The 27,933-nt window shown below is 42.8% G+C and overlaps 1 protein-coding gene across 2 annotated transcripts; it reads right to left on the bottom strand.

Annotated features, from left to right (window-relative positions):
* Positions 1-28: 28 nt before the first annotated feature.
* Positions 29-25,386, bottom strand: ZNF502 (zinc finger protein 502). 2 transcript variants are annotated; one of them, XM_043587196.1, is made up of 5 exons: positions 25,290-25,386; positions 14,873-14,986; positions 13,563-14,372; positions 5,288-5,362; positions 29-2,636 (listed from the first exon to the last, which is right to left on the bottom strand). In XM_043587196.1, exons 2-5 carry the CDS (start codon positions 14,925-14,927, stop codon positions 2,599-2,601), a joined length of 978 nt encoding a protein of 325 aa, XP_043443131.1. In that variant the 5' UTR covers positions 14,928-14,986; positions 25,290-25,386; the 3' UTR covers positions 29-2,598. The 2 variants fall into 2 exon arrangements, with proteins under 2 accessions (XP_043443131.1, XP_043443130.1); XM_043587195.1 differs by lacking the exons at positions 29-2,636; positions 5,288-5,362 and having other exon boundaries at positions 9,968-14,372.
* Positions 25,387-27,933: the final 2,547 nt, after the last annotated feature.

Here is a 27,933-nt window from a genome sequence, read left to right as displayed (position 1 = left end):
AGCAAGCACAGCCACATAGTAATGAACATGCTATTTCCACCCCTCTTTATTTTCACAGAACTCCTCCTCACCACTCCCCAACCAAACAAAAGTCCCACAACACGAGATTTATTCAGTTAGAGTCAGCAAGGCTTTCCTTTTCATGGAAAAGGGAAGTCTAGAGCTTACAGTGACATAAGGTCCAATAGTAAGGGTAACAAAATCTAAAGAAGGCGCTTCAGGGGACCCAGAAATCCACTGCACAATGTCCACTCAAATACCAATAATTTTTTTTCTCTAAATCTGAATTTTCCCAAGGGTAAACTAGTCTTATATTGTATTCTCCTATTTAAATCTAGACATAGTTTAAATAACCTTCTGTAGATTAAGCATGAAATCATAGCCCAATTTCAAGAATGTTAAGGGGCACCCGACTGGCTCAGTCAGAAAAGCACGTGACTCTTGGTCTTGGGGTTATGAGTTTGAACTCCATGTTGAGTATAGAGATTACTTTACAAAAAAAAAAAAAAAAATGAAATCAAGAATGCTCTTAAAAAATATACCAAGGGGTGCCTGGGTGGCTCAGTCGGTTCAGCATCTGACTTCAGCTCAGGTCATGTTCTCACAGTTTGTGAGTTCAAGCCCCAAGTGTGCTGACAGCTCAGAGCCTGGAGCCTGCTTTGGATTCTGTGTGTCCCTCTGCCCTTCCCCCACTTCCACATGCGCTCGCTCTCTCTCTCTCTCGCAAAAATAAACATCGAAAGTACATCAAGAACCAAAAACGGTAATGCTGGACATTGCTTGTTTTCAGTAGCCAGATTTAAATATTTTTGGAACATCTATAACTCAAAACCAATTAATGGCAGTTATTTATTACATACAACTCATTTTATTCTCAAGATAACCCTAGTAGGGGCGCCTGGGTGGCTCAGTCGGTTAAGCTGCCGACTTCGGCTCAGGTCATGATCTCGCGGTCCGTGAGTTCGAGCCCCGCGTCGGGCTCTGTGCTGACAGCTCAGAGCCTGGAGCCTGTTCCAGATTCTGTGTCTCCCTCTCTGAGCCTCCCCCGTTCATGCTCTGTCTCTCTCTGTCTCAAAAATAAATAAACGTTAAAAAAAAAAAAAGTTTTAAAGATAACCCTAGTAAACATCGTCATTATTCTTTTGAGGATGGGGAAAGCAGGCTCAGAATCAGGTCGTACACCCATTAAGTGGCAGAGAAGGCATCAAACTCAAGACTATCTAATTCTGATCTATTTTCTTAACTTTCAGGACACACTGCCTCTTGCTCAACATATAGAACATTCATCCCAGCTGAAGACTTAGTCTTCAATATCTAAGAATTTGGGGGGGAGGGGGGTGGCATTTTCATACAAATCTTTCCACATGGTTTATATCCCAAGTTTTATTCTCCAGCATGAAGCCTCTGGTGTCGAACAAGTGCTGAGCTGTGCCTGAAGGATTTCCCACATTCAACACACTCATAAGGTTTTTCTCCAGTATGGATTCTGTAATGTTCACTAAGGTGTGCTTGCTTGCGGAAAGTTTTTTCACACTCACTACACTTATAAAGTTTCTCTCCAGTGTGAGTTCTCTCATGTTCAACAAGGGAAGAGTTCTGAGTGAAGGCTTTGCCACATTCAGTACATGTGTAGGGCTTCTCTCCTGAATGAATTCTCTGATGCTGCATGAGGCATGCACTCTGATTAAAGGCTTTCCCACATTCATTACACTTATAAGGTTTAACTCCAGAGTGACTTCTCTGATGACGAGTAAGGCAAATGCTCTGACTGAAGGCTTTGCCACATTCCGTGCATTTATAAGGTTTCTCTCCAGTATGAATGCGCAGATGTTTGATAAGGGAAGGGCTCTGACAAAAAGCTTTGCCACATTCAGTGCATTTATAGGGTTTCTCTCCAGTATGAATTCTCAGATGCTGAACAAGGATTGCTTTTGTTTGAAAGGCTTTCTCACATTCATTACATTTATAAGGTTTCTCTCCCGTGTGAATTCTCAAATGTTGAGTAAGATTTGACTGTTTACGGAAACAAGTTCCACATTCGCTACATACATAGGGCTTCTCTCCCGTGTGAATCCTCTGGTGCTGAGTAAGAGACGATCTCTGAGTAAAGAATTTCCCACATTCACTACACCTTGAAGGCTTCTTCTGCATGTTAAGTTTCTGATGGTTCATTTGCAGTGAAATTTGGCGGGCATTTGTGCTGCTTGTAACGCACTCAAGGAACGTCTGTCCAATAGGTGCAGTTTACAGGAAACTGTCTCTCAAGTTCGTGATACTTACAAGGTACTTTCTCAAAGATGACTATGGTTACAGTAACACTGTCCTGGGAATGTTCTGTGTGTATGTGTCCATGTACTGTACTCTCAGGCATTCCTGCAGGATGCCCCTCCTCTTCCTTGTCCGGCATGTATCATCACCTTCTCCGATTGTAAACCCCTGATGACCAGGTTCCCTGACCCTCGACATCCTCGTCATCTTCCACAAGTCACTTAACACTGTTTGTTACATCAGGCTTGGTCTTCTTGCCTGAAAAAAAAAAATCATGAAGGAAGATGTCCTCTGTGCAGAACAAGGGACCTGCATTGTAGAATCTTGATTTTATCCTCTTCTCAATAATATATACAGATCACAATAACCTGGGGAGAAGATTAGATAATAGAAGAGATTAAGTAGTGACATATCTTGGGAAATCTATACAATTCCCTATCGTGATTGATTCTGAAACACTCAAGTACTAAAAATTAATCCAGGTAATTTAAGATGATTCAGAGTGATAAATAGTAGAATGTGAAAAGGATACGTTTCTAATCTTGAGTAAACCGTTAGGGAAAAGTACTACCTACCTATAGTCTCTACTATAGAGATGAAAATAGATGAAATAGATGAAAAATAGATGAAAAGTAATTCCATTTCCTTAGGATACCTATAAGCAATGTCTTGCTCGTGCTGCTTGAGAAAAGTACAAGTTTACATCATTGTCTAGTGACAATTAGAGTTTCTCTTTTAAGATTTCAAAGGTATTCCAGGCTGTTACTTTTACCGGGTCCATCATCCCAATCCTTCCTATTCACTCACCTTGATAGGTGTCTCTTTGGACCTCTCTCTCCAAAACATTCAGCATCTGTAGCTCTCCCCTGTGTCTAACTGGAAGATCTTTAGGTTTAAAAACTAGAGCCTTGCTTACTGAAAGCAAGTAAGATATCATTGTTTTGTTTAGAGAAAAATTAGGATAGGGGTGGTCCTTGGGGAAGAGATTCCCATTAGACAGTAACTTGACTATATCATCATGGTCCAGAACCCAGCCTCACCTGTGACACTTTAAAGTGCTTCAGAATGTGATGTATACTAATCAAATTCACAAGATGATACAGAAAACAGAAAGTCACTTTGCTGATCTATAATGAGAAACTGATATGCTGCATGTCCAGCTAGTTGACACATTCTCTCCACAACCAAATCATTGTCATCAGGACACTCCTTAGAACTGGAGAAAGAGAAGTATTTAGATGATCTTAATGGCATCAGACTTTGAAATCCCGATGCTCTGAATAAGGGCACAGAATCTGAGAACAGATATTCATGTGCCACACATTAGCACCCTCCTCCCTGGATGGTGCTGAAGACACTGACACATTCTTCTTCTCTGAGGCCGCTTTTTATTTCAGTTTTTAAATATAAGTTACATATGAATATATCCTCACTTTAAAATACTCAAATAATATAAAAGTATGTAGGATAAATTAGTCATTTTTTATCACCGCCCACCCTACCCAAACAAACCCAATCCCTTCCCAGAGATTATCAAGTTTGGAGTAGATTCATTCAGTCTTTTTTCTATATATTTTTATACACATACCATTTGCTTCTTTCTGCATAAATAAAATTGTTCTATAGGTTCTGCTGCTCTGCTATTTGATTTATTCATTTTTTTCCCAGTAAAGAATGTGTCTTCAGGATCATTTTTTCTTGGTCCATACGGATCTACTGGGGCTGAGAGTTGGGACACACTGGGATCTCTGCACAAATTGTATAAAATCAGAGACTGATCTGATTGGGCATTACTGTACCACACTGGTGGTTAAATATATTGAATATTTTTCCTGACTGTATCATCTTTATCTTCTGTATAAACTTCCAGTATAGATATGCTGTATACAAAAATGAACCCCATATGGTCTCAATAGTGAAACATAACACCCAAACTCTAACCACACTTTCCTTTATTTTGATTGTCTCAAAAAGTTTTGTTTCATTTTGTTTATTACAGATACAAACAATGTATGCTCATTCTAAAACAGTCCACAAAGGAAATTACTTGAAATCCCACCACCTAGTGAAAATACAGTTGGTTTTTTGATGACCTTTCTTCTAGGCATGTGCCTGTGTACATATATTATGCATACATATTAAACTACACTGAAGGGGTGCCTGGGTGGCGCAGTCGGTTAAGCGTCCGACTTCAGCCAGGTCACAATCTCGCGGTCCGTGAGTTCGAGCCCCACGTCAGGCTCTGGGCTGATGGCTCGGAGCCTGGAGCCTGTTTCCGATTCTGTGTCTCCCTCTCTCTCTGCCCCTCCCCTGTTCATGCTCTGTCTCTCTCTGTCCCAAAAATAAATTTTTAAAAAAAGTTGAAAAAAAAATTAAAAAAAAAATAAAATAAAAAAATAAACTACACTGAATCCTTCAGACCGTAGTCACAATCTATTCATAGAGTTCCCATAACCTACGAATCCAGTTCACACCGTGCTTTTCTTACTGAATTTAACAGATCCCAGGCTCCATCTTGCCTTTCTGATGCACAAGAACAGAAGTTGCTATTACTTAGACTCTTGTGCCAAACCGAGCCGGGAGCCCATTCATATTCCCTGAGGAGACCCTTAAATCGCCTTTGTGATGGGTCTTCCAGTAATATACCACCAGTTTTCTCACATCTGACTGCTACACCATTAAGGCATTATACCAAGCGGTTCAGTGAAGCTGCCCGATGTTCTACCAGATAACTGCAGAAGGGGTAGCTACTCTTGCTACAGTTTAAGTACATGTGATATACAATTAGTACATTCTCTGATCTGTCCTGTAGCCAGTTACTTCATTGCCTGCTTCCATAACGGGCCGCACTCACCCTGATTGGAATAAGGTGGGCCCATTTCAGGGTGGTTCTGTGTTTTCAGTCTGCAGCGTTCAGGTGTGGTGGTCACTGGTGGGTCCCACTGTAGGTCCGCCACCACTTCTGAATGAGCACCCCCATAACAACCCATCGTGGGCTCTTTAGTTAGATTTCACTTACCCAGAGATAAGCTGTTAGGAACACAAGCGACACTGGTTTGTCTCCTGGAACCTTCTCTTGAGGGAGGGCAGAAATCTAAGGCATGGAGGAAGGAGAAAAAAGCACCCAGAAATTGTCAGCTGCTGGATTCAGAGGAACTCAGGAACAGCCCATCCCTAACCAAATAACTATTTTAAGTCTGAATGAAGAATATCCTTATTCTCCTGAAAAGAGTATTACCAATGACAAAAATCAGTAAGTGGGTAGTCTTCTGAGAGACCTGACAGTGCACAAAGAAAGGGGGCAGGTGCTCCTAAGGACTATCCTGGGGTAAACATTCCTCCACAGACAGGAGATAAGGTTGGAACCGAAGCCCCCCCCACCCCCCCACCTCTCCGCCCCAGCCCAAACCTACTGGAAAAGCCGTTGACTCCAAAAGCCAAAAACTGGGGCTACAGTAGAGGACATTACAACAAACACTGGCCTGATTCTCGTCTGGGCTCTGCCACTAACTTGTTCAATGACCTGAAGCTAGTCACTTGGTTTCATCTGTGATTTGTTTTCGTATCTGAAAGTGGAAAACCAGTACAAATATTCAGTGATCCTTTGATTCTAAAAACAGATGGGAAAAGGGCAAAAACCTCAGGTCCAGTCCGTCTGTGGTTGAGGCTGCTTATTGAATTCATTTACTTGGAAAATACTGATTGAGCAGTTACTATGCATCAAACAGTGAGATCAGCTCTTCTTGAGAAGAGGCTGAGTCAACAGCAAGGAAACTCCCCTACAGTTATCTTCCCACAATCCAAAGTAGAGGAATTTCAGGAAAATAAGACTGCATCTCTGTAAAGCAGAATCTCCAAGAAAGGACAGGGGAAGTCTTTCAGGGGAGTCTTATAGAAGATGTTCAGGACCCCTCTTCAGAGGAAAGGTTTTAAGAACTCCCTCTGAATGGAAAGGAAAGAACACTCTAGCAAAAGGCGCGGATCTGGTTACCAGTCTAATCGGTCCCAATCCACAAACAACACCTTCTATTTGACACTGAACAAATGAATTCAAACTGCTACTCAACTTTAATATTCAGCTAAAATGTGAACTGTACACTTCTCGTTGGTGAAAAATTTTCGACTTGCAATGATGCCCTTTCTCCTCTAGATTCCCAAAGGATTTCACATGGCTCTATTGTAGCACTTTCCACTGGTTTGATGCTCTGATAAAATGTCTTCCTCCACTAAACTTGAAGTATGCCATTGGCTCCTCTGGGTTTGAATCCCTGTTCTACCATTTATTAGACAAGAGATCTTGGGTAAATTACTTAACCTTTCTGAGATCTGTTTTCAAAGGTTACATGGCTGGCGTTGACAATAACTACTTAATAGGGTTGTGATGATGCATGAATTAGTCAATACATGAAAGTATTTAGGAAAATGCCTTCAACAAATAGGACCTGCTGCTAGACGTGTCTTCATATAGTACCTATTTTGTTGCTATTAGAGGATAAAAACTTAAAGGAAATTGCAAACTCTCACCTATACTCATTCAACCCACGCCAACTCTGCCAACTGGAAAAGCAAGGAACAGCATTCGCTTCTGGAAACCAGAAAAGCGACGCACCCAGAAGTTCGCTTCCTCCCTCAAGTACATACAAACGGAACCCGGGTCTCCCGACTCCCAGACGCGGGCTCTCGAACAGCCTTCTCCTTTCCCCTCTTCAGGGCAAGCTGGCCCCCGCTGGCGGCGCCCGACCCCCGCTCCAAAGGTTCCCGCGCGCCGGGAAGGAAGAGGCGCTGCGGGAGGCGGGCCCCGGCTCGGAGGGTGGCGCCGCGACGAGATCACCGCAGCCCGGCACGGCCGACTCAACTCCCCGGGTGCTGTCCGCGGCACCGCCCGCCACACGCCTGGACGCTCGGCGTCGGGACGCTCCCAGGCAGCCTGGACGCCGGGCGGGCGTGACGTCAGCAGCCCGCGCCGGTCGGAACCACTGCGGTCTCCTCTCTAGGAAGGCGGGAGCGGCTTCCTCTCGCTGCTTCCTCCCCGGCTCAGAGTCAGGCTTCAGCCCGACTCGGGAGCCGCCGCTGCGGAAACAGCCCGCAAACCCACCGCACCAGGCTCCCTCCCACTGTAAGGACACCAAGAGGGTGAGAGGCTGGTGGCCGGCCAACGAGGCGCTCTTATTACTCATTCTGCAACCTGGCCATATTTATCTTCCTAAAAACTCTTCCACGTCACTGCCTTTTGGAGGTCTTCCCAAGGGTTTCACAAAGCGGGCTTCAGCCTTCCTTACATTCTCACCTGCCAGAAAATTGGCCTCCTCACAGGAGCCCCAAACACCCTCTGCTTCAGGATCTTTGTTCAACAGTTGGCCGAAAGAATAGGTCTGCTTTCAGCTTAAGTCCCGGATTCTCGGCGTGTAAACTTGGGCAAGTTACCTTATTTACCTCTCTGTCCCTGGTTCCTGACTTCTAAAATTGAATAGTGGTACCAAATTTCATAAGGTTATCATGAATATTAAATGGAGTCAATATGTGTTACTACTAAGACCTCCTGGCACTTCAGAAGAGTCCGGTAAATGTGCATCCCATCGTGCTCCGCAGATCCCAGCAGCCCTCTTTGTTTAGCATTGGCTTCAAGGGACCTTCCCAGCCCTCAAGGCCCCGGTCCCCCCCGCTGCAAAACTTCAGGTCTTGCTAGGACTCCTTCAGGAAGTACTTGCACATACAGGCACCTCTTGACAGTGTATTCCCGGGATGAAGGGCAGCAGGGCACCTAATCCGCATTCAGACAGGATAATAGGGCACATGATCCACTTCCAGGCGTTTGATCTGCAAGCCCCGGAAAATAAGGCTGTCTGCTCACCATATCCCTAGTGGCTAATCCATAGGGGGTTAAACACTTGAAAAAAATGAATGAGATGCAGCAGAGAAGTTATCTGCTCAAACTTCCAGCCCGGCTGTTTTACCAAAATGAAGTCCCCTTAGGAGGCTGCAATTAGGAGTGGAGATGCCCTGTACTAAGGTCATCGCTAACCATGTACAGCTAAAAAAGAACCCTTTGTAGAACTGTCAGCTGACATGCCAGGGAACAGTAATGTTGGGCTCCCCTTACTTTTTGCCAAGTGTCACATTCTCAGCACATGTTTGAAATCAGGTAGCAAGTTCTTCCCCTGCAAGCCCTGACATCCCACGGGCCAAAGAGCCTAGGCCAAACCATTTTTCCTTAACTTTTAGGCTTCAAAGAATCTAACTCAGCCGGCTCTGCTGTGTGGCAACTGGAGGGGGGTACCCTAGGCAAAGCAATTTACTGGAAATATGAATGGGTTTAACATAATTTGGGTTGAGCTTCTTCAAAGAGGTAGAAAATGGAAGGGGGTGAGGGGGGAAGTGGACACCAAAACCATTCCACAAAACTAAAATGACCTTAGTCCTGTCGTGGCCAGTAGCTGAAGGAGAGTGAAACCGAAGCCACCTGGGGTCAAAGCTACACTTCTGCATTATGTAGGAAGAAAGGCAAAATCAAAATGCAAAACCATTTTATTTCTCACACTCACACACAGGAAGGTCTGAGGGCAAAAAAGCTTTTTCATCTAAAGGGAGCTCCCAGGAGCACCCAGCTGTCTCAGTCAGTAGGGCATGTGACTCCTGATCTTGGGATTGTGAGCTCAAGCCCCATCTTGGGTACAGAGATTACTTAAAAAAATAAAATCTTAAGGGACACCTAGGTGGCTCACTCAGTAGAGCATCCGACTTCAGCTCAGGTCATGATCTCACGGTTTGTGGGTTCAAGCCCTACATTAGACTGTGTGCTGGCAGTGCAGAGTCCGCTTGGGATCCTTTCTGTGTCCCTCTCCTTTGCTGCCCCTCCCCCACTTGTGCTGTCTTTCAAAATAAAAAAAATAATAAACTTTAAAAATAAATATAATCTAAAAACAAGCTCCTCCCATCCTCACAAGCAGGGCAAGAGTGGAGCCCTAAGTGGTCAACTCTATAATAAACAACTAAAGGGGCATCATGGAACAGAAGTATGACCAAAAAAGAGAAATCTGAAGGAAAAGCAAGAAAAGATACAGGAATTTAAATTTCACATGACACTAGCGGTGTGACCTTGGGCAAGTCCAACCACCTGTTGTCTCTATTAGTTTTGAGGATCTGATGTGGCCTCATGCCATGTCCTTCTGAAATCACATACTACATTTCAGCACACTGAGAATACGCAACATATCCCAGCTCTTTATCATCCTGAGCCAAGGAAAGCCATGAGCTCAGGAAGCGCTTCCATGGTTGGGATTGCTACTAAGCTCGATCGCTCTCCCGCCAGGCCAGCATCACTATTCGGCTCCTGCTTATTTCAGGGATATTCCAGCTGAAGTGGTTGTGCTTCTACAGCTGCATTTCTCTCTTCCGGTTGACCCTGACATCAATATGACGTCTGAAAGTACTCGGTTAAATTGTGATGGGACATTTAAATGGCGAATTTATAACAAGTGGAGTTTTGGGGGTTTTTTGCTACAAAAGGTTACTTTCTCTTGAGAGACCCTCTGCTTAATACAACCACACCATCTGTATCTTGGGGAAAGGTTTGGAGTTCTCGCACCTGACAAATACTTCATGGACACGCTCCTATACTTACCACACCTCCTTTCTGCTGGTAACTGTGGACCTAAGTTATAGCCTGGCAGGGAGGCATGGAGAAATGTCTGACTCAACGTTTTAGTGTAGCTCAACAAACATTTACTGAACACCCTCTAAATTCCAGGGACTGTGGATACAAACCTGAATAAATATCACATGGCCCCAGCTTGGACAGAGCTGATAGTTCAGTGGGAAAAGATCTGTAAACAAGCCATTACAATGTAACATGATAAGCAAAATGAAGATCTAAAATACAAAAACAAAAAATATGTGAGGCCAGACACAGCTTCAAAGGAGATGTTGCATGAGCACGTTCACAAGTGACAAAGGGGAGCTTCCCAGGCAAGCAGAAGGAAGGATATTGAGGCAATAAAAACAGGATGTGCAAAAGGTGCCAAAGTTGAGTCCAGCAGTGATGGGGAATCATGGAATTTGCACAATGGAACAGCATGCAATGCAGGGAATGGCACCTGAGGATGATGATGTAGGCATGGGCCAACATAGGAGCCTTATGTGCCTTTTAAGGGGCTAGAATATTCTGAGGTAACAGCAGCACTGCTAGTTGTGTCTTTCAAAGACCATCAAGAAGAGATGTGAAAGACGGCCTAGTGGGGTAACTGGAAGACTGACTGGGAAAATAGGAAAATGGTCTAGGAAATAAACTGGGGAGTGGACTAAAGCAGTAGCAATGGAAATGGCTTTGAGATTTAGGAGATGTAAGCAGGATACACTGGCTGCTTGGATACGAAGACTGAGTACAAGATTGACAGAGGGGGCATTTCCAGGATTTGGGGCCAAGCTAGAGTAAGTAGGCACATGGTTGGCCTGCGAATGAGAGAATTTTGCCAGCAGCAAATATTTGCAAGTGTGAGAATATGGGATAAGGAGAGTGGAAAGATGACAAGTTCCTTTCCTTCCTGTTTTCCCAGGAAGTGAAAATGGTACCAAAAAATGGTACCATTTTAAAAAAGAGTTGTGTCTATTCTATTTCTAAAAAGCTTTCGAACAAAAAGTTGGAGATGTCTCATCCTTAGATTTCCCATTTCTTCCTTAAGAAAACTCTCCCAATTCTCTCTAATCTCAAGACTCTAAAGATAGTAGTGTATAAATATTCTAAACACCTACATAACCCAGGAAGTTGCTAAAGTTTCTGGTGGGCAAAGTTTGATTAAAATATATTAATTCAACAATTATTTATTACACATTTACTATGTGCCAGCAATGAATTCTTTAGCGTTATTTTCACTTAGTACAAATACATCAATATTTCCTTTCAATAATATAATTTTTCATGAACATGAAGTTTTAACAGGGTTATTTTTGTCCATAAAGCATTGATTTACTCAGTTATTAGTTGCCCTGTGGCAGGTTTTGAGAATATACTCTTCACAGCTAGAGAGGAAAAGAGTGATATTTCTGCCACGTTCCTATTCATGGTAACTAATAGCTCAAACCACTACTTACAAGACAGTTGCTCTGGAAAAAAAAATTAATACTGAGTTCTAAGTAACCAACCATTCCAGAATCAACTGACTTTGTTTTTAACAGTCATTATTTTTGAAACTGTATAAACTTCAGAGCATAGAAACTCTTCCAGATACCAGACAACGGCTATCCTCACCTCATCTCTCAGAGCTCAAGCTCTGGGTAGCAGTGAAGAACATGAAAGGGAGTAAGGAAATAAAGGAAAAAAAACATGCCTTCTCTCTTAAAAGAATAAAATACCATCATAGTCAGTGGCTAACTGTGCTGTCTCAACATTCAAGGATTTGAAAAAGAGGTAATTCTCTCTAGAACACTTTCCAAATTTATCCCATGACAGTGTTTCCCTAATTACACCTAACCTGCAGGGAAGGGTAAAATATCCAAGAATAAGATAGTGCCAATAAAAATGGAAACACCTGAAACCTAACAAATCTGTTTATAGCTACCAATGGCATAATTAAACGAAGCCTAGCCCTCCCCGCTACAATGACCAACATTCTCTTAAGGACTGGTCCGGCAGCCCTGAATCCAGCCAACCTAAAAGGCTGTCTTTATCACCAATGGTTTCCCCTCCCTAAACACCCATTAACGGTTGTTTGGGCGTTGTCCCTCAGCACCAGCAGCCTAGCACATACTATGTCCCTCCTGGGTAAGTCAGTGTTCCTCTGGGACAAAGGTTGGACCTTCCTCTTCCCGGCCCTCTGAGCAGATCTGACTCCCTTTCCAAACTGGCATCGCTCAGGATAAGTTTCTCTTGACCTCCTACTTCCACTTTAGCCCCAAATTGCCTTCCATCTTGAAAGGATCAGGAAAGATCTCCCTCCCCCCCGAGAAAAGCCTTCTTCACTAACATATCTGTAGACATAAGCCCAGTGCTTGCCACATACCCCCTTATTTGTTGAATGAATAAGGATTCTTTGTTTTCCCTTATTTCCGCCTCTCCTTCACGAGACCACGAGACCACGTCTACAGATCGCATGTTGAAAGCAGCCTCAGATACCTGGAGGCTACTCAGCACTACCTCGGAACTCTTGCCACTTTCACACTGAATGTTTGGGAAAGCACCTCAGCCTACTGGCCAGAGAACACAGGTCACAAGCTGGGAAGGTGGGGCAGGAGTGCAGTAGGGGAAACACAAGTGCTAACTAAACAATAGCACCTCAAGGTGTGAAAGTCACAAGGAGAAGTGGCAAGCAGCAAAGATTCATCTGAAAAGCAGGGAACTTCCTTTCCACCCTGAATTCCCAGATGCCCGGCTGTAGGCTCTGCATTCTCCAAGCTCCCGCCTCCGTAACTGGAAATACTCTTCTGAGTGTAACAGCCGGTGCTCCCTCCAGGAAATGTACCTGCCCCCCCCCCCCGGCCCCAGCCAGATTCCTAGTCACTATTTCTAGAGAAGCTGTCATAACCTGAATGCCAGGGTTATTCACCATTGTGAAGTTTCTGATGTCTGAAAAGGACTGAACTATGTCTGAAGAATTTTCCACATTCAATGCATTCATAAGGCTTCTCACCAGTGTGAATTCTGTAATGTTCACTAAGGTGTGCATACTTGCGGAAAGTTTTCTCGCACTCGCTACATTTATAGAGCTTCTCACCAGTGTGTGTTCTATGATGTTCAGTAAGAGATGAGCTATGAGCAAAGGCTTTCCCACATTCTTTACATTTATAGGGCTTCTCTCCAGTATGAATTCTCATATGCTGAGTGAGGCAGGTATTCTGATTAAAGCCCTTCCCACATTCATTGCACTTATAGGGTTTTTCTCCAGTGTGACTTCTCTGATGCCGAATGAGGCAAATGCTCTGAATGAAGGCTTTACCACATTCACTGCATTTGTAGGGTCTCTCCCCTGTATGAATTCTCTGATGTTTAGTGAGTGGGGTGCTCTGAGTAAACGCTTTGCCACATTCCTTACACTTATAAGGCTTTTCTCCAGTATGAATTCGCTGGTGTTTAATAAGGGATGGGCTCTGACAAAAGGCTTTGCCACATTCCTTACATTTATAGGGTTTCTCTCCAGTATGAATTCTCTGATGCTGAGAGAGGTTTGCCTTTGTTTGAAAAGTTTTCCCACATTCATCACATTTATGGGGTTTTTCCCCAGTGTGAATTCTCTGGTGTTGTGTAAGATTTGAGTGTTTACGAAAAGAAGAGCCACATTCATTGCATAAATAAGGTTTCTCACCAGTGTGAATCCTCTGATGATGAATGAGGTGTGTGTTCTGATTGAATGCCTTCCCACATCGATTACATTTGTAAGGTTTCTCTCCAGTGTGAATTCGCTGATGTTCAGTGAGATGTGAATGGTTGCGGAAGGAATTCCCACATTCATTACATTTATAAGGTTTCTCTCCAGTATGGATTCTCTGATGCTGAGTAAGAAACGACCGACACCGAAATGTTTTCCCACACTGCTCACATCCATATGGTTTTACTCCAGTGTGAATTCTTTGATGTTGAACAAGGAAGGAGCTACGACTAAAGGCTTTCCCACATTCCTCACATGCATAGGGCCTCTCTCCAGTATGAGTCCTCTGATGCTGGGTAAGGGATGAGCTCTGAGTAAAAGTTTTTCCACATTCGTTACATTCCCAAGGCTTTTTCTGTGTAGAGAGGGTTGGACATTTACTCTGGTCTGAAATCTCATTGGTGTGTATGCTACTTGTCTCCCACTGATGTAGGCTCTCTTGTGTAGAAACCCTGAGATGTGTAACAAAGCTTGAAGTCAAAAGTAAGCTTCTCTCAAAATGATATTCTTGGCTAATCATTTCAGGAGATGCTTCCTTGTGGATAAAAGTTATTCCCCCAAAACCTCCTTCTTTGAAAAGACATGGTCCAGGAACCTCTCCAGAAGGGTTTTCCTTCATGCTCTCACATGCGTATTTTTCTCCAAATGTAGAATCCTGGTATGCATCGTCTTGTAATCTCTTTGCTACTATCCCTGGTGAATCAATTTCAGAGACATCCTGCTCTGGAACAGACTTGCTCATCAAATCTGAAAGAAGACATCAGAGTGAATATCTCTTGTGCAGGCCAGAGGGGAAGCCCCTGAAGTTACAGGGGCCTAATTCTGACGTGACTCAATAATGGCATATAAGTAAGGGCCAATAAAAGCAAGTAGAGCAAGTAATTCAATTACAAGTGGTGGAAGAGATCTGTGTTAGGGTAAGGTGACCACCATTAATAAGGTGCCCCACAGAAGAGGAAGTGAGAGAACCAGAGACAGTAGAAATACAGGGAAAACGATGAAGATCAGGGCATGGTTTGTATTCAGAGTGGACCATGGGCAAATGGACAAGAGAATGCTGGAAAGGAGACAAAATGAGTACTGGGGAAAGTTGGTCCCAGGAGACGCTCACCCACATCTTCCCCAATGTCCCCCCAGCATCCCTAAAACACAGGGTAATCTTCCTTCCTGAGCTTCGGTCACTTTCTCTTATACAATGTCCAAAGTCCTGCTGTCTGTCCCCCTGGTTTTCCCTTTTGCTCACTCACCTGGACAAACCTCTCTTCCGAGCTCTTGCTCTTCAGCTCCTTGCATATTCAACATCCACAAATCTTCTCTTTGCTTTGATAGGAAAACACTTCAGAGTTGGAAAACTGGGAGCCCTGCTCATAGGGGGAGAAAAGGTGGGGGAGGGGATATCACTGTCCCAGTAAACAGGAAAATGAGAAAGAACGGTTGCCTAGGAACACTATCTACTAACTGACACAAAATGTCTAGATAGCAGAGTGACTGCATCAGCACAAACCGCAGTGGGCTTCCAGCCTTCCAGCTTCACAAATTCCATTGGTCAGCTGTATAAAAAGTGACGGCCAGACTGACACATTAGCAAACACTCAAGCGCTGGATGAATAAATCAGAATGATACCTACGAAGTGGATGGAAGTATTCACGTTAATTAGTGCCCTGTCTTTATATACAACAATCCATATAAAAAGTCAATATAATCAAAAGTTGCACAGGGAAATGGCCTCACAGTAAAGCTAATGCTTTAAAGTCTGATCCACTCATCTCCACTATATGCTATGGAGCTGGACAGTAGTGAGGGAACTCTATTTGTACAACTTGAAAGTATACTGATTGCCCTTTCTTCTAGAGGTCAGATCAACTAAACAGTTTCTCTTCAGGCACAGCTCAACATGAAGAGTGTAGGCTGCAGTTTAAAAGGGAAAAAAATTCATTTAAATTGTGAAATAATTTTTCACTTAAAAAATTGCAGAAATAGTACAGAGTTTCTCATGTTTGTAATATTTAATCACAACTGTTCATCCAAAAATGTCTCTCCGTATAATCCTGAAGTGAAAAGAAGAATCTGCAGCATTATTTCAAGGAAAAAGGAAGACAGAGAGATGATTTTACCATAACCGAGTGCTCAAAACACATGTATGCATGGCACAAGTCTACTGAAATACATAAGGCTGGTACTGTGGTATTCTCATCCAAAGCCTGTGGCTCTGTGCTAAATTTTAAAGGTTTAAGAGGATCCTATCTGGGATTTCCTGATCCTATTCTATAAGAGGGGCATAGAAAGAACCCACAACACAATCCTATAGAGAACCATGAAGTAGAGTGGGGTTTCAGTACAATCAGAGGTAAACAGTGAAGAAAAAGTCAGATGTGCCCCGACCTGCCCAGAACTTACATTACAGCTGGACAAAGACGTTAAAGTGTAGTTACAATTATGGGAATTACAAAAGTAGAAATATGAGATGCTGGAATGTAGAGCAGAGGGGCCCTGATGTAGTCTGGGAAAGAAAGCCTCGCTGAAAAAGAGATAAAAAGGAATGAGACAGGTAAGGACAGAAGAGAATATACCAGAGATATGAAACGATACACAAAAGGAATCCTGCTCAGTACTTTGGAAAAACGAAAAAGAGATCCAGTAAGACAAATTATTAAGCACAAAAATAAGACATGAAGTCTGAGGCAAGAAAAGCCAGATCAAATCCAACCCTGAAAAACATTTTAAGGAATTTACCTGAAAGTGAGTAGAAAGCCACAAAAGGAATATGAAAAGGTTTGGGGGCAAAAAGTAACATGAGTATATCTACTGTTTAAACAAAAAACATATCCTGGGGCACCAGGGTGGCTCAGACAGTTAAGTGTCTGACTTCAGCTCCAGTCACAATCTCAGAGTTCATGAGTTCGAGCTCCGCATTAGGCTCTGTACTGACAGACAGAGGCTGGAGCCTGCTTCGGACTCTGCGTCTCGCTCCTCTCTGCCCATTCCCACTTGCACTCTCTCTTTCTCTCTCAAAAATAAGTAAACACTGGGGCACCTGGGTGGCTCAGTTGGTTAAGCATCTGACTTCAACTCAGGTCATGATCTCACAGTTCGTGGGTTCAAGCCCCATATCGGGCCCTGTGCTGACAGCTCAGAGCCTGGAGCCTGCTTCGAATTCTCTGTCTCCCTCTCTCTCTGCCCCTCCCCTGCTCATGCTCTCTCTCAAAAAATAAATATTAAAAAAAATTTTTTTAAATAAATAAACGTTTAAAAAAAAAAAAAAACCCACACATCCTTCTGCCCATAGCACAGAGGAAAACTGTGTATGAACGGTGGAAGGTGGAGAGGCAAGATGAAGGCTGGAAGCTTCCATGGGAGGTTGTTTCAGCAGTCCAGTAAAGAGACTGGACCAACTAAAAGACAAAATCAACAGGACTGGATGAATATTTAGGAGAGGTGTAAGGGTGAGGGAGAAATCAAGATAATTTGCCAGTTTAGGGCTTGAGTGAGGACAGTGACCTTTAGAGACAATGGGAACACTAGTCTGGAGAGAAAGAAGATACGTTTAGTTTTCAAATATCCAAGTAGAAACTAGACTTACATATCTGGAATACAGAAGTGTCATAAAGAGAGTAATTAACATCCTGGGAGTAACAGATAAAACCAACAAATGACTGTGGCTAGGAAAACCTCAACAATGAGTTTACATATTTAAAAGGAAGTTTGGGGTGCCTGGGTGGCTCAGTCGGTTAAGTGTCCGACTTTGGCTCAGGTCATGATCTCATAGTTCGTGAGCTCAAGCCCTGCATCAGGCTCTGTGCTGACAGCTCAGGGCCTGGAGCCTGCCTCAGATTCTGTGTCTCCCTCTCTCTCTGCCCCTCCCCTGCTTACATTCTGTCTCTCTCTCTCTCTGAAATAAACATTAAAAATTTTTTTAAATAAAATAGAAATAAAAGGAAGTTTAACTCTGGCTTTTGATTTTAGAGATTCCTAATCCCCAAAGAGAAATAAATAAAAGAATTTAATATATGAGAAAATTGGCATTTCTAGTCATACAAAATTGATTACTTATGAATTATGTTGCAACTGTTGCTTACCTGGAAAAAAACATTTAGTAAGATTCCTACCTCACACCATATACCAAAATAAATCTAAACTGATTAAAGGGTTACATACAAAAAGTGAAACCACAAAATATTAAGAAATGACTGACTTTAGGATTAGAGAAGACTTTTCTAAGCATTATGCAAAAAAACACGAACCACAAAGACAAAACTTGATAAATCTGGTCACAGAAAAGCAACAATCTCTATATCCAAAATACAAATAAAATCAAAAGACAAAATCTGGGAGAAGTACTTTTGATTTATACATCAAGGAGTATATGGACCTAATGGATAAAAGACTTCTTATTAATGAGTAAGGAAAAAAGATGAACTCATAAAAAATATGGGAAGTATAACACAGAGCAAAAATTATAAAAGACAATAAATAAATAAATAAGTAAACAAGTAAATAAGTAAATAAATAAATAAATGAATGAATGAATAAATAAATAACAAAAGGCCAATAAACCTATCAAAACAAAATTCCATCTTGGTGGTAATCAAAGAAATTGAAAAGAATAAAGAATCTATTTTTAGGTCAAATTGGAAATTTTGTTTTTAGTGCTAAAAGTCAAGACTGGCAGGGGCATCTGGGTGGCTCAGTTGGCTAAGCATCCCACTTTGGCTCAGATCGTGATCTCATGGGTCGTGAGTTTGAGCCCCGGGTAGGGTTCTGTGCTGACAGCTCAGGGCCTGGAGCCTGCTTCAGAATCTGTGACTCCCTCTCTCTCTCTGCCCCTCCCCCACTCACGCTCTGTCTCTATGTCTCTCACAAAATAAAAATAAATGTTTAAAAAAAAAAAAAGACTGGCAAAGGTATGGGGAAAGAGCTTCTCATATACCAGCAATGGGAACGTAAACTAGTACCATTCTCCTAGAGATACTTTGGCAATATACATCAGGTCTTAAAGTTGTAGGCTAAGTTGCGGTTGGAATACAGGATCACCATTTTGTGGGTATAGGAACTCAGATAAGAATATTCACTATCTGGGGCGCCTGGGTGGCTCAGTCAGTTGAGCGTCCGACTTCGGCTCAGGTCATGATCTTGCAGCTCGTGAGATTGAACCCCATGTCAGGCTCTGTGCTGATAGCTCAGAGCCTGGAGCCTGCTTCAGATTCTGTGTCTCCCTCTCTCTCTGCCCTACCCCACTTGCCTTTTGTCTCTGTCTCTCTCAAAAATAAATAAACATTAGGGGCGCCTGGGTGGCTCAGTCGGTTAAGCGTCCGACTTCGGCTCAGGTCATGATCTCGCGGTCCATGGGTTCGAGCCCACGTCGGGCTCTGTGCTGACAGCTCAGAGCCTGGAGCCTGTTTCCGATTCTGTGTCTCCCTCTTTCTCTGACCCTCCCCTGTTCATGCTCTCTCTCTGTCTAAAAAATAAATAAATGTTAAAATAAATAAATAAATATACATTTAAAAAAAATTTTTTTTAAATAAAGAATACTCACTAAGTATATACAATGTATCTCAGAAGGTCCTTAGAGTCATCAGTATGCCTATAAAACGCCTATATTCTTCAAATAGTAGAATAGTAATTCTACTAATAGAACTCTCTCAGGGCGCCTCTCCGTGGCTCAGTCTGTTAAGCATCCCACCTTGGCTCAAGTCATGAACTCGCAGTTTGTGAGTTTGATGCCCGCCTCCAGCTCTGTTCTGACAGCCCAAAGCCTGGAGCCTGCTTCGGATTCTGTGTCTCCTTCTCTGTTCCTCCCCTGCTTGCACTCCTTCTCTCTCTCAAAAATAAACAAAGATTAAAAAAAGAAAAAGAACTTTCTCAGAAAGAAGGAACTTCTCAAAGAAGAAAAAAGCTGTATTCTTTTGTTACCTGTAAAAAAAAAAAAAAAAAAGGGGGGGGGTTCCTGGGTGGCTCAGTCGGTTGAGCGTCAGGCTTCAGCTCAGGTCATGATGTCGAGGTCTGTGGGTTCGAGGCCCACGTCAGACTCTGTGCTGTCAGTTCAGAGGCTGGAGCCTGTTTTGGATTCTGTGTGTCCCCCTTCTGTGTCTCTGTCCCTCCCCCATTCATGCTCTGTCTCTCTCTGTCTCAGAAATAAATAAACATTAAAAAAAAAAAAAAAGATACCCTGCAATGTTGCTGGAAAACACAATCTTTCTACTAACGGGCACTGATGCTTAGCAAATCATGGTACTTCCACGTGGTGGCAATTATATAGACATTAAAATAATTAAAAATGAAAATATGTGATCATTTGGAAAAATATGCTCTATATAAAAGAAAAACATGCAGGATATAAAATTTTAAAGTACATAATAATATCATGCATATACATTAAAATGTGCATGTGAATAAAGTCAAGAAGGAAAATTAATCGTCAATCACTATGGTAATATGGTATATTATGAATGATTTTCCCTTCTACTTCCCAAATCTCCCCTATTATCTACATCTTGCTTTCTTTTTTAAAAACTAACTTAAATCTCTAAGAATATATATCAAATTGTTAACCATGATCATCTCTGAAGAATACGCTTATGGCAAACTTTTGTCTTAAGGCCTATCTTTGTGTAATGCTTTGAAGTTTTCCTGTAGCAATAAACAGCTTCAATAATCAGAGAAAAAGGGGAAAAAATATAATCAGCGATAGGCACAGAAATTTAAGTACAAAGATCACACCGTTAATATAATTGTAAAACAACAGGCAAATAAACGTTGATGGCATATCGATATGATAGATTTTATAACTCTTAAAAGTCCTATTCTCAAAGAATATTCATGAGAAAACACAGTATGTTGAAATAGGAGAACACAAAACCAAAAATCGGAAACGCAAGAAACAAACGTTGAAGACAATGTGGAGAAAAAGAAACCCCCGTGCACTGTTGGTGGGAATGGAAACGGGTGCAGCCACTGTGGGAACAGAATGGAGGTTCCTCAGAAAGTTAAAAACAGAACTACTCTATGATCCAGTAATTATACTACTAGGTATTTACCCAAAAAACACAAAAACACTAATTCAAAGTGATACATGCACCCCTATGTTTATTGCAGCATTATTTACAATAGCCAAATAATGGAAGCCGCTTAAGTGTCCATCAGTAGATGAATGGATAAAGATGTTGTATATATACACAATGGAATATTACTCAGCCATAAAAAAATAAAATCTTGCCAACTGCAACAACATAGAGCTAGACAGTATGTTAAGTTTAACAAGTCAGAGAAAGACAAATAGCGTATGATTTCACTCATGTGGAATTTAAGAACCAAAACAAACGAGGGACACCTGGGTGGCTCAGTCGGTTGAGCATCCCACTCTTGATTTCGGATCAGGTCATGATCTCACAGTTCGTGGGATCAACCCCACATCGGGCTCCGCACTGACAGTACAGAGCCTGCTTTAGAGTCTCTCTTTCTCTCTCTACCCCTCTCCTTCCCTCCCTCAAAAATAAATAAATAAACATTTTTTAAAAATGAGCAAAGAAAAAAGAGCTAAACCAAGAAAAAGACTCTTAACCACAGAGAACAAACTGATGGTTCCCAGAGGGCTGCTGGGAGGGGGATGGGTGAAATAGGTGATAGGGATTAAAGAGTACATTTATCAGGATGCCTGGGTGGCTCAGTCAGTTAATCGTCCAACTTTGGCTCAGATCATGATCTCATGGTTTGTGGGTTTGAGATCCGCATCAGGCTCTGGGCTGACAGCTCAGAGCCTGGAGCCTGCTTTGAATTCTGTCTGTCTGTCTGTCTGTCTGTCTCTCTCTCTGCCCCTCCCTGACTCATGCTTTCCCACTATCTCAACAATGAATATATTTTTTAAAAAAGGTACACTTAACATGATGAGCACTGAGTAATGTATGGAATTGTTCAATCACTCTATTGTACACCGAAATAGAATACTCTGTGTTAACAATACCGAAATTAATATTTAAAACTTTTTAAAAAGGGGAACACCCGGGTGGCTTCTTCGGTTAAGCGTCCAACTTCAGTTCAGGTCACGATCTCAGTTTGCGAGTTCGCGCCCCGCATCAGGCTCTGTGCTGACAGCTCAGAGCCTGGAGCCTGCTTCAGATTCTGTGTCTCCCTTGTTCTCTGCCCCTCCCCCACTCGTGCTCTGTCTCTCAAAACATTTAAAAAAATTTGTTTTAACTTTTAAAAAAGGAACAAGAGAAAACTACATAAATTTGATTTTAGAAAAATTATCTAAATGCCTGCTTGATTTTGTTGTATTCGCTCTGCTGGTCTCTTAGGTGTCATGAAGTCAAGGGGTTGTTTGTCTTGTTCACTACAAAATTCCTAAATGCTTATTACAATATCTGGTTCTCAATGGTACAGAGGAAGATTGATTCTCAGTGGTTATTGTTCTGAAATGGGGTGAGGGCAGAGAAGCAGAATCTGGCAACTTCATAAACTTTTGTGTATGGGAACTGGAGAACCTTTTAGTGAATGAATCTGCAGAGAAATACAGCATATAATTCTCAGGACTCCTGCCTTCGCTCATGAATGAAACTGATAACCTCAATCTAAAACTTCAAAGGTACACCTTTTTTTTTTTTTTTAAATTTTTTTTTTCAACGTTTATTTATTTTTGGGACAGAGAGAGACAGAGCATGAACGGGGGAGGGGCAGAGAGAGAGGGAGACACAGAATCGGAAACAGGCTCCAGGCTCTGAGCCATCAGCCCAGAGCCTGACGCGGGGCTCGAACTCCCGGACCGCGAGATCGTGACCTGGCTGAAGTCGGACGCTCAACCGACTGCGCCACCCAGGCGCCCCAAAGGTACACCTTTTAACTCTGCTACAGTAATGGCTCAAGGACATATTAACAGCTCTCAAAAACCTGGACCTCACTGACTAATTGGAACCATCAGTCTTGATATATAGATGTAATGGTTGTTAATATAAGAGCTACACTCTGGAAGACCTTAAAAAGATCATTTTGGGGGGCACCTGGGTGGCTCAGTCGGTTAAACGTCTGACTTCAGCTCAGGTCATAATCTCACAGTTTGTGGGTTCGGGCCCTGAGTTGGGTTCTGTGCTGACAGCTCAGAGCCTAGAGCCTACTTCAGATTCTGTGTCTCCCTCTCTCTCTGCCCCTCCCCCACTCGTGCTCTGTTTCTCTCTCAAAATTAAATAAACATTTTTTAAAAATTTAAAAAACCCAGGGGCGCCTGGGTGGCTCAATCGGTTGAGCGTCCGACTTCAGCTCAGGTCACGATCTCGCGGTCCGCGGGTTCGAGCCCCGCGTCGGGCTCTGGGCTGATGGCTCAGAGCCTGGAGCCTGCTTCCAATTCTGTGTCTCCCTCTCTCTCTGCCCCTCCCCTGTTCATGCTGTGTCTCTCTCTGTCTCAAAAATAAATAAACGTTAAAAAAAATTTAAAAAAAAAATTTAAAAAACCCAGAATGCAAAACATTAAAATAAAAAATATGCATACATATACCAGCACTAAGTAAACATCCAATAAACAGAAACTATTATTAATACACAGATATATACAAAATACAAAGAACAGAAGAAAATCCACCAAAATGTTAACACACTGATCCCTAGGTCATTTAATGTGTTATTTTCCTTTGTCCTTTATACTCCTCTATATATTTCACTTTCCCTACAACAAGCATGAATTATTTTGACGGTGAGAGAAACAATTACATAAAGCAAAAATGACAGTTCTTGCTCACAGGTTTCACAACCAAAAAAACCAGAAACAAAAACAACAACATCAAAATGCCAGACCAAATGGGTATGGTATTGGCCTCTTGTTCAGAAAAAGATTAAAGTGAACTGAATTGGGAATCAGAAACTGCTGTCACAGCCCATGTGAATGGGCCTAAAGGACTAGCTATTTATCTGACAAAACTGACAAAACAGATAATATCCATGAATCCATTCAGCTTTAACATTCTGTGAATCCTTAACAAAATGAGTTAGTTCATATAAAACATTTATAAAGACGGCTTCCACATGGCAGGCATTCCACAGGGGTCAGGCATTATCATGTTTGATACTAAAATCTACGGAGAAGAAAAGACATCTTGGTGTCAACCCTCTCCTCCAAGCGTGGGTCATCTGAACTGTCAGCAGTTCATGTCAAACTGCAAATATTTTCTGTAAAGGGCTAGAAAACTAAATATTTTAGGCTTCATGGGCTATATGGTCGGTCTCTGTCATAGCTATTCAACTTTGCCTTTGTAGCTTAAAAACAGAACTAGACAATACATAAACAAATGAACTCGGCTGTGTTTCAGAAGACTTTTTTTTTTTTTTTTTTTTTTTACAGAAACAGGTGACAGACCAAATTTGGCCTGTGGGCCATAGTCTACTAACCCCTTGCCTACAAATTCCCCAGAAAGGAATGTACAGGTGTCTCCACCAATGCCTAGTGTAGAATAATCTGACCGTCAATGATTTTAAGATGATAAAAGGATGTGTCTGAATCCAGGTTTGGGGGAAGAGACAGGTATTGTGGTGAAGGGTAAAAAGGAAAGAAACTTTTAATAGCTTAATCCTGTTAAAAGTAATACAGAGCTAGCTCTCTCCTCAAACCCTATAAGCTTTCTCCTGGCTGCCACCTCCTTACTTCTCACTAATTAGCCAGAAAGGATTATGGGCAAGCCAGGCGGGGTTTTTGATGAATTTGAAGCGACAGTTCCCTCAATAAGGCCCCACTTAACTGTACTCCTCTCTGAAGCCCTTCTTGGATTTGTCGGTTGGCCAAAAGTAACCTACTCAGGCTGCAGCAGCACAGTCGATCTCTCTTCTGCACCTTGGGTCACTTAGTAGCAATGTGTCCTTAGACAGTCATCTAGTCTTTCCCTATCTCAACATGCTTATTAAGAACTACAGATAATACACTGCGGTTTAGGTCAAATAAATTAGCACAACTGCGTCGAACAGTGCCTGATACATGTTAAGTGTTAGTAAGTGTAGTTTAAAATATTATCACAAAAATCCGCTCACATCTCTATCTTCCAGCGCTAGACTGGCTGCATCTTCGCAGTCGGCAGGCTCCAACGTCACTCATTCTGTAGCCCCGCCCCTGAGTTCTGGATCATGTTCGGCAAGTAACGGAGAGTAAAATTTTGTAGCCAGACACTGACGTTTCCATATGTGCTATCGCATACATGCTGTCAACTGACTACTGGAAAGTCCAACTTTATAGATCAAGAAACAGCCTCTGTAGCCTCAAAAATTATGACTCAGAGACTCGAGACTAGCCACCTGCTGCGCTTTACACTACCGCCTTTTCCTGTTACGACGGTCCCTAAAAATGTTTCTGAGCTGCAGGATTCATGGCGGGGGGGTGGGAGTAGCTGGTACTCAGGCGGAGAACTCTGAGCCCCGGGACTTCGTTTCCGAACACGGGTCCTAGCTCTTGATCACCTATCTACCCATCACTCAGTCATCACTCATTCGTTCATTCCCTCCACCATGTTCTTAGACTTCTGCTCCGTGCAGGGCCCGGTGCCGAGGCCGCTGGGAGTTCCGGGCCGCACGCGCAGGCAGCAATCTGGGGGGAGATGGGGGTCGGGACAGGCTTTCTACAGAAGCCTCGGCCCGCCGCCCCAGCCGAGGGCGCCCGGAGCCGCTCCTTTCCCCTCCCGAAGGCCCCGCCCGCTCACCGTGAGGTCCGGGGGCTCCCCGCGGGGCGGCAACTACTGTCCCACAGGTGCGCGCCAGCCCAGGGAGCAGGTTTACCCGCCAGGCCGGAAAAGCAGTGGCGCGGCCGGTAGTGCGTCACCAGCGGCTCCTCGCCCCTGGTCGGGCGCATCCTTCCGCTGCCTCTCTAGGAAGCGGGAGGAGCATCTCGATGGCGTGCTCGAAGGCAGCGATTCGGGCCTGGTTTCCCTCCAAAACACAGCCGAGTCCCTGATGTCCCGTTAAAGACTACCTCTGCCCGGAACACAGTGACCACCTCATCCCTCAGGCCGACTGTAGATGGGGTCGTGAGGGTTGGAAAGAGTGCTGGGTAGGAGTCGGAAGGGGCCGTCTCAGCAAGGCGCTAGTCTACTCATCTGCTAAAAACAGCCCCTGATTAAGAACCTCGAATGATCCATTAGTTAGAATGATAGATTCCCAATCTAGGCCCCCACACACTGACCTCACCCAGCAATATCTCTTATTCTGTTATCATTCACATTCTCTTTTCTATCATAAATGACTTCCCATTGGCACCCTGAAATCTCCGGTCTGTTCCTGACACTGGGTCTCTTTTCCAGGATTTGCCCCTCTGGGATAGTCTCCCTCCCTTCTACTTACTCTCTGCTACCTCCCCCATTCAATTTGTACTGGTTCTTCAAGACCCAGTTCAAATCTTTACTTGACCTTCACTAGTGTTTACATTCCATTATCACCCCATGAGTAATTCCAGCTCTAGCTGGCTTCCTAAATACACACACTGGTCCACTTTCACACGTCATTAGGGAGATAAACACAGGTAACATTCCCCTCACAGGCAACTATGAAGAACCCAATTCATCTTCTGTACAACTCTACCCAGTTAATGTGGAGCTATTACTTACCATCTTATCACAGTGTTTAGCAGCATCTGGCAGAGAAGGTATTCAATAAATATGTGTTGAATCCATTAATCAAATACAAAAGTAAAGTTCAGATTAATTGCATTTTGAGAGATTGAGAAAAATGTGAATATCATAGCTTAAATCCAGAAAACAAGTTTTTGAACATCCAAAAGGATCATCTAGCCGGCATATTCCCATCTACTCACCTCAGTCTATCCAAACCGTGGTCCCCTTCAGTAGGATGTAAGCTTTGTGAACACGGGAACCTTTTCTCTCTTACTCTGTCTAACCACATCTAGAACAGTGGCTGACACAGACTTGGCACTCAGTAGATATTTGGTGAATGACTGACTAAGCCACCAGAATCAGATTTCTTTCTTGAGCTGAGGAACTCCCCCTTCATTACTGATACTGATCCACCTGGAGTCTCATCTCTAAACATAAATAGATCACTCAAAATCATGTCATTTTTGAGGAGCACCAACACAAGAGTTTCAAGTTCAGCATCACCAGAGTTATAGGAGATAGGATAGATGGTTATAGTTTATGTTCCAATAAGTTTCATGAAGTAGTTACTCCACATAGATGTATATTTCTTATATCTGAGAGATAAAACTCATGGAAAATCAACTTTCTTCCTCCAGATTACCTACAGCACATATTCTAAATAGGTTAACGTTACTTCCCCTGGGGAAATTAGAAACTCCTGGTAAATCATATTTAACCACCCTTCAATAGAGACTACATGAAGAATATGCCATAAAGATGTCTTGTTTTTCTATGCAAGATGCAACCACTGTTACCATTCACAGTTGCTTATGCAATGTCTCTATCTCCCTTTCTCTCTAACACTCTATGCCCAATTTACCATCAAGAAAAACAGGCTAAGAGAGTCTGATGCAACCGATATCACACAGACTGTAAGTTAAAGAATCGTCTTAGAAGGCTAGAACATCAGGCTCCAAACCCAGTGCCCTTTGAAGGTCACGGCAGACAATCCCCTCCCCTTTCCATGATTTAAGTTGCCCCCATCTAGATCGTCTCCTTTTTCTTTACATTGCTTTAAAGGGGCCAGAACTATATACACAAACTTTAGATCCAATGATCACCATTTTAGCAAAGATATCATGACAAACACTACATGGTGCCCATAAAGTATCCATTGTCATCATTTTCCTTACTAACTAAACCAAATTTTTATTCAGGGTAGCACTGTATCCAGAATTCTCAACTTGCTTCTCAGCTAGAGCTGGCCATATGACACAGTTCTGGTATAAAAGATAAATTATAGAGGGCTTATGAGTGGAGCTTCCAGAACACTGCTGTTTTCCTAATTGAAAAGAACAGACTTGGTTGGAAAATGTTTTGTGTCCTTGGCACTTCTCCCTTCGTGGGACACAATTATGAGGCTGATGATGCAGCAGCCATCTTGTAACCATGAGGTGCGAGCATGAAGATGGTAACCACATTATAAGAATGGCACGACTAAAGGAAAGAAGGGGCTTGGTTTTTGAGTCTCCTGGACGCCTTGTTGAGTGATAAAAATTAACCTCTTTTGGACCATCCACCCTAGTTGGGTTTTTTAATATGTAGCCAAATGCTTTCCCAAATGATTCACTTCTGCAAGGAGAATATATTAAAAAGTATGGTCTACACACCTAAAAGTTTTGTCTCTAGGAAAGATAAAATTACAACTAATTCAGCTTTTTCAGTCCAACCAGGTTGCAGGAAACACATAGTCCAC

Source organism: Prionailurus bengalensis, chromosome A2 (assembly GCF_016509475.1).
Source record: "Prionailurus bengalensis isolate Pbe53 chromosome A2, Fcat_Pben_1.1_paternal_pri, whole genome shotgun sequence".
Taxonomy (NCBI): domain Eukaryota; kingdom Metazoa; phylum Chordata; class Mammalia; order Carnivora; family Felidae; genus Prionailurus; species Prionailurus bengalensis.
This window is presented reverse-complemented; position numbering and strand designations above follow the sequence as displayed.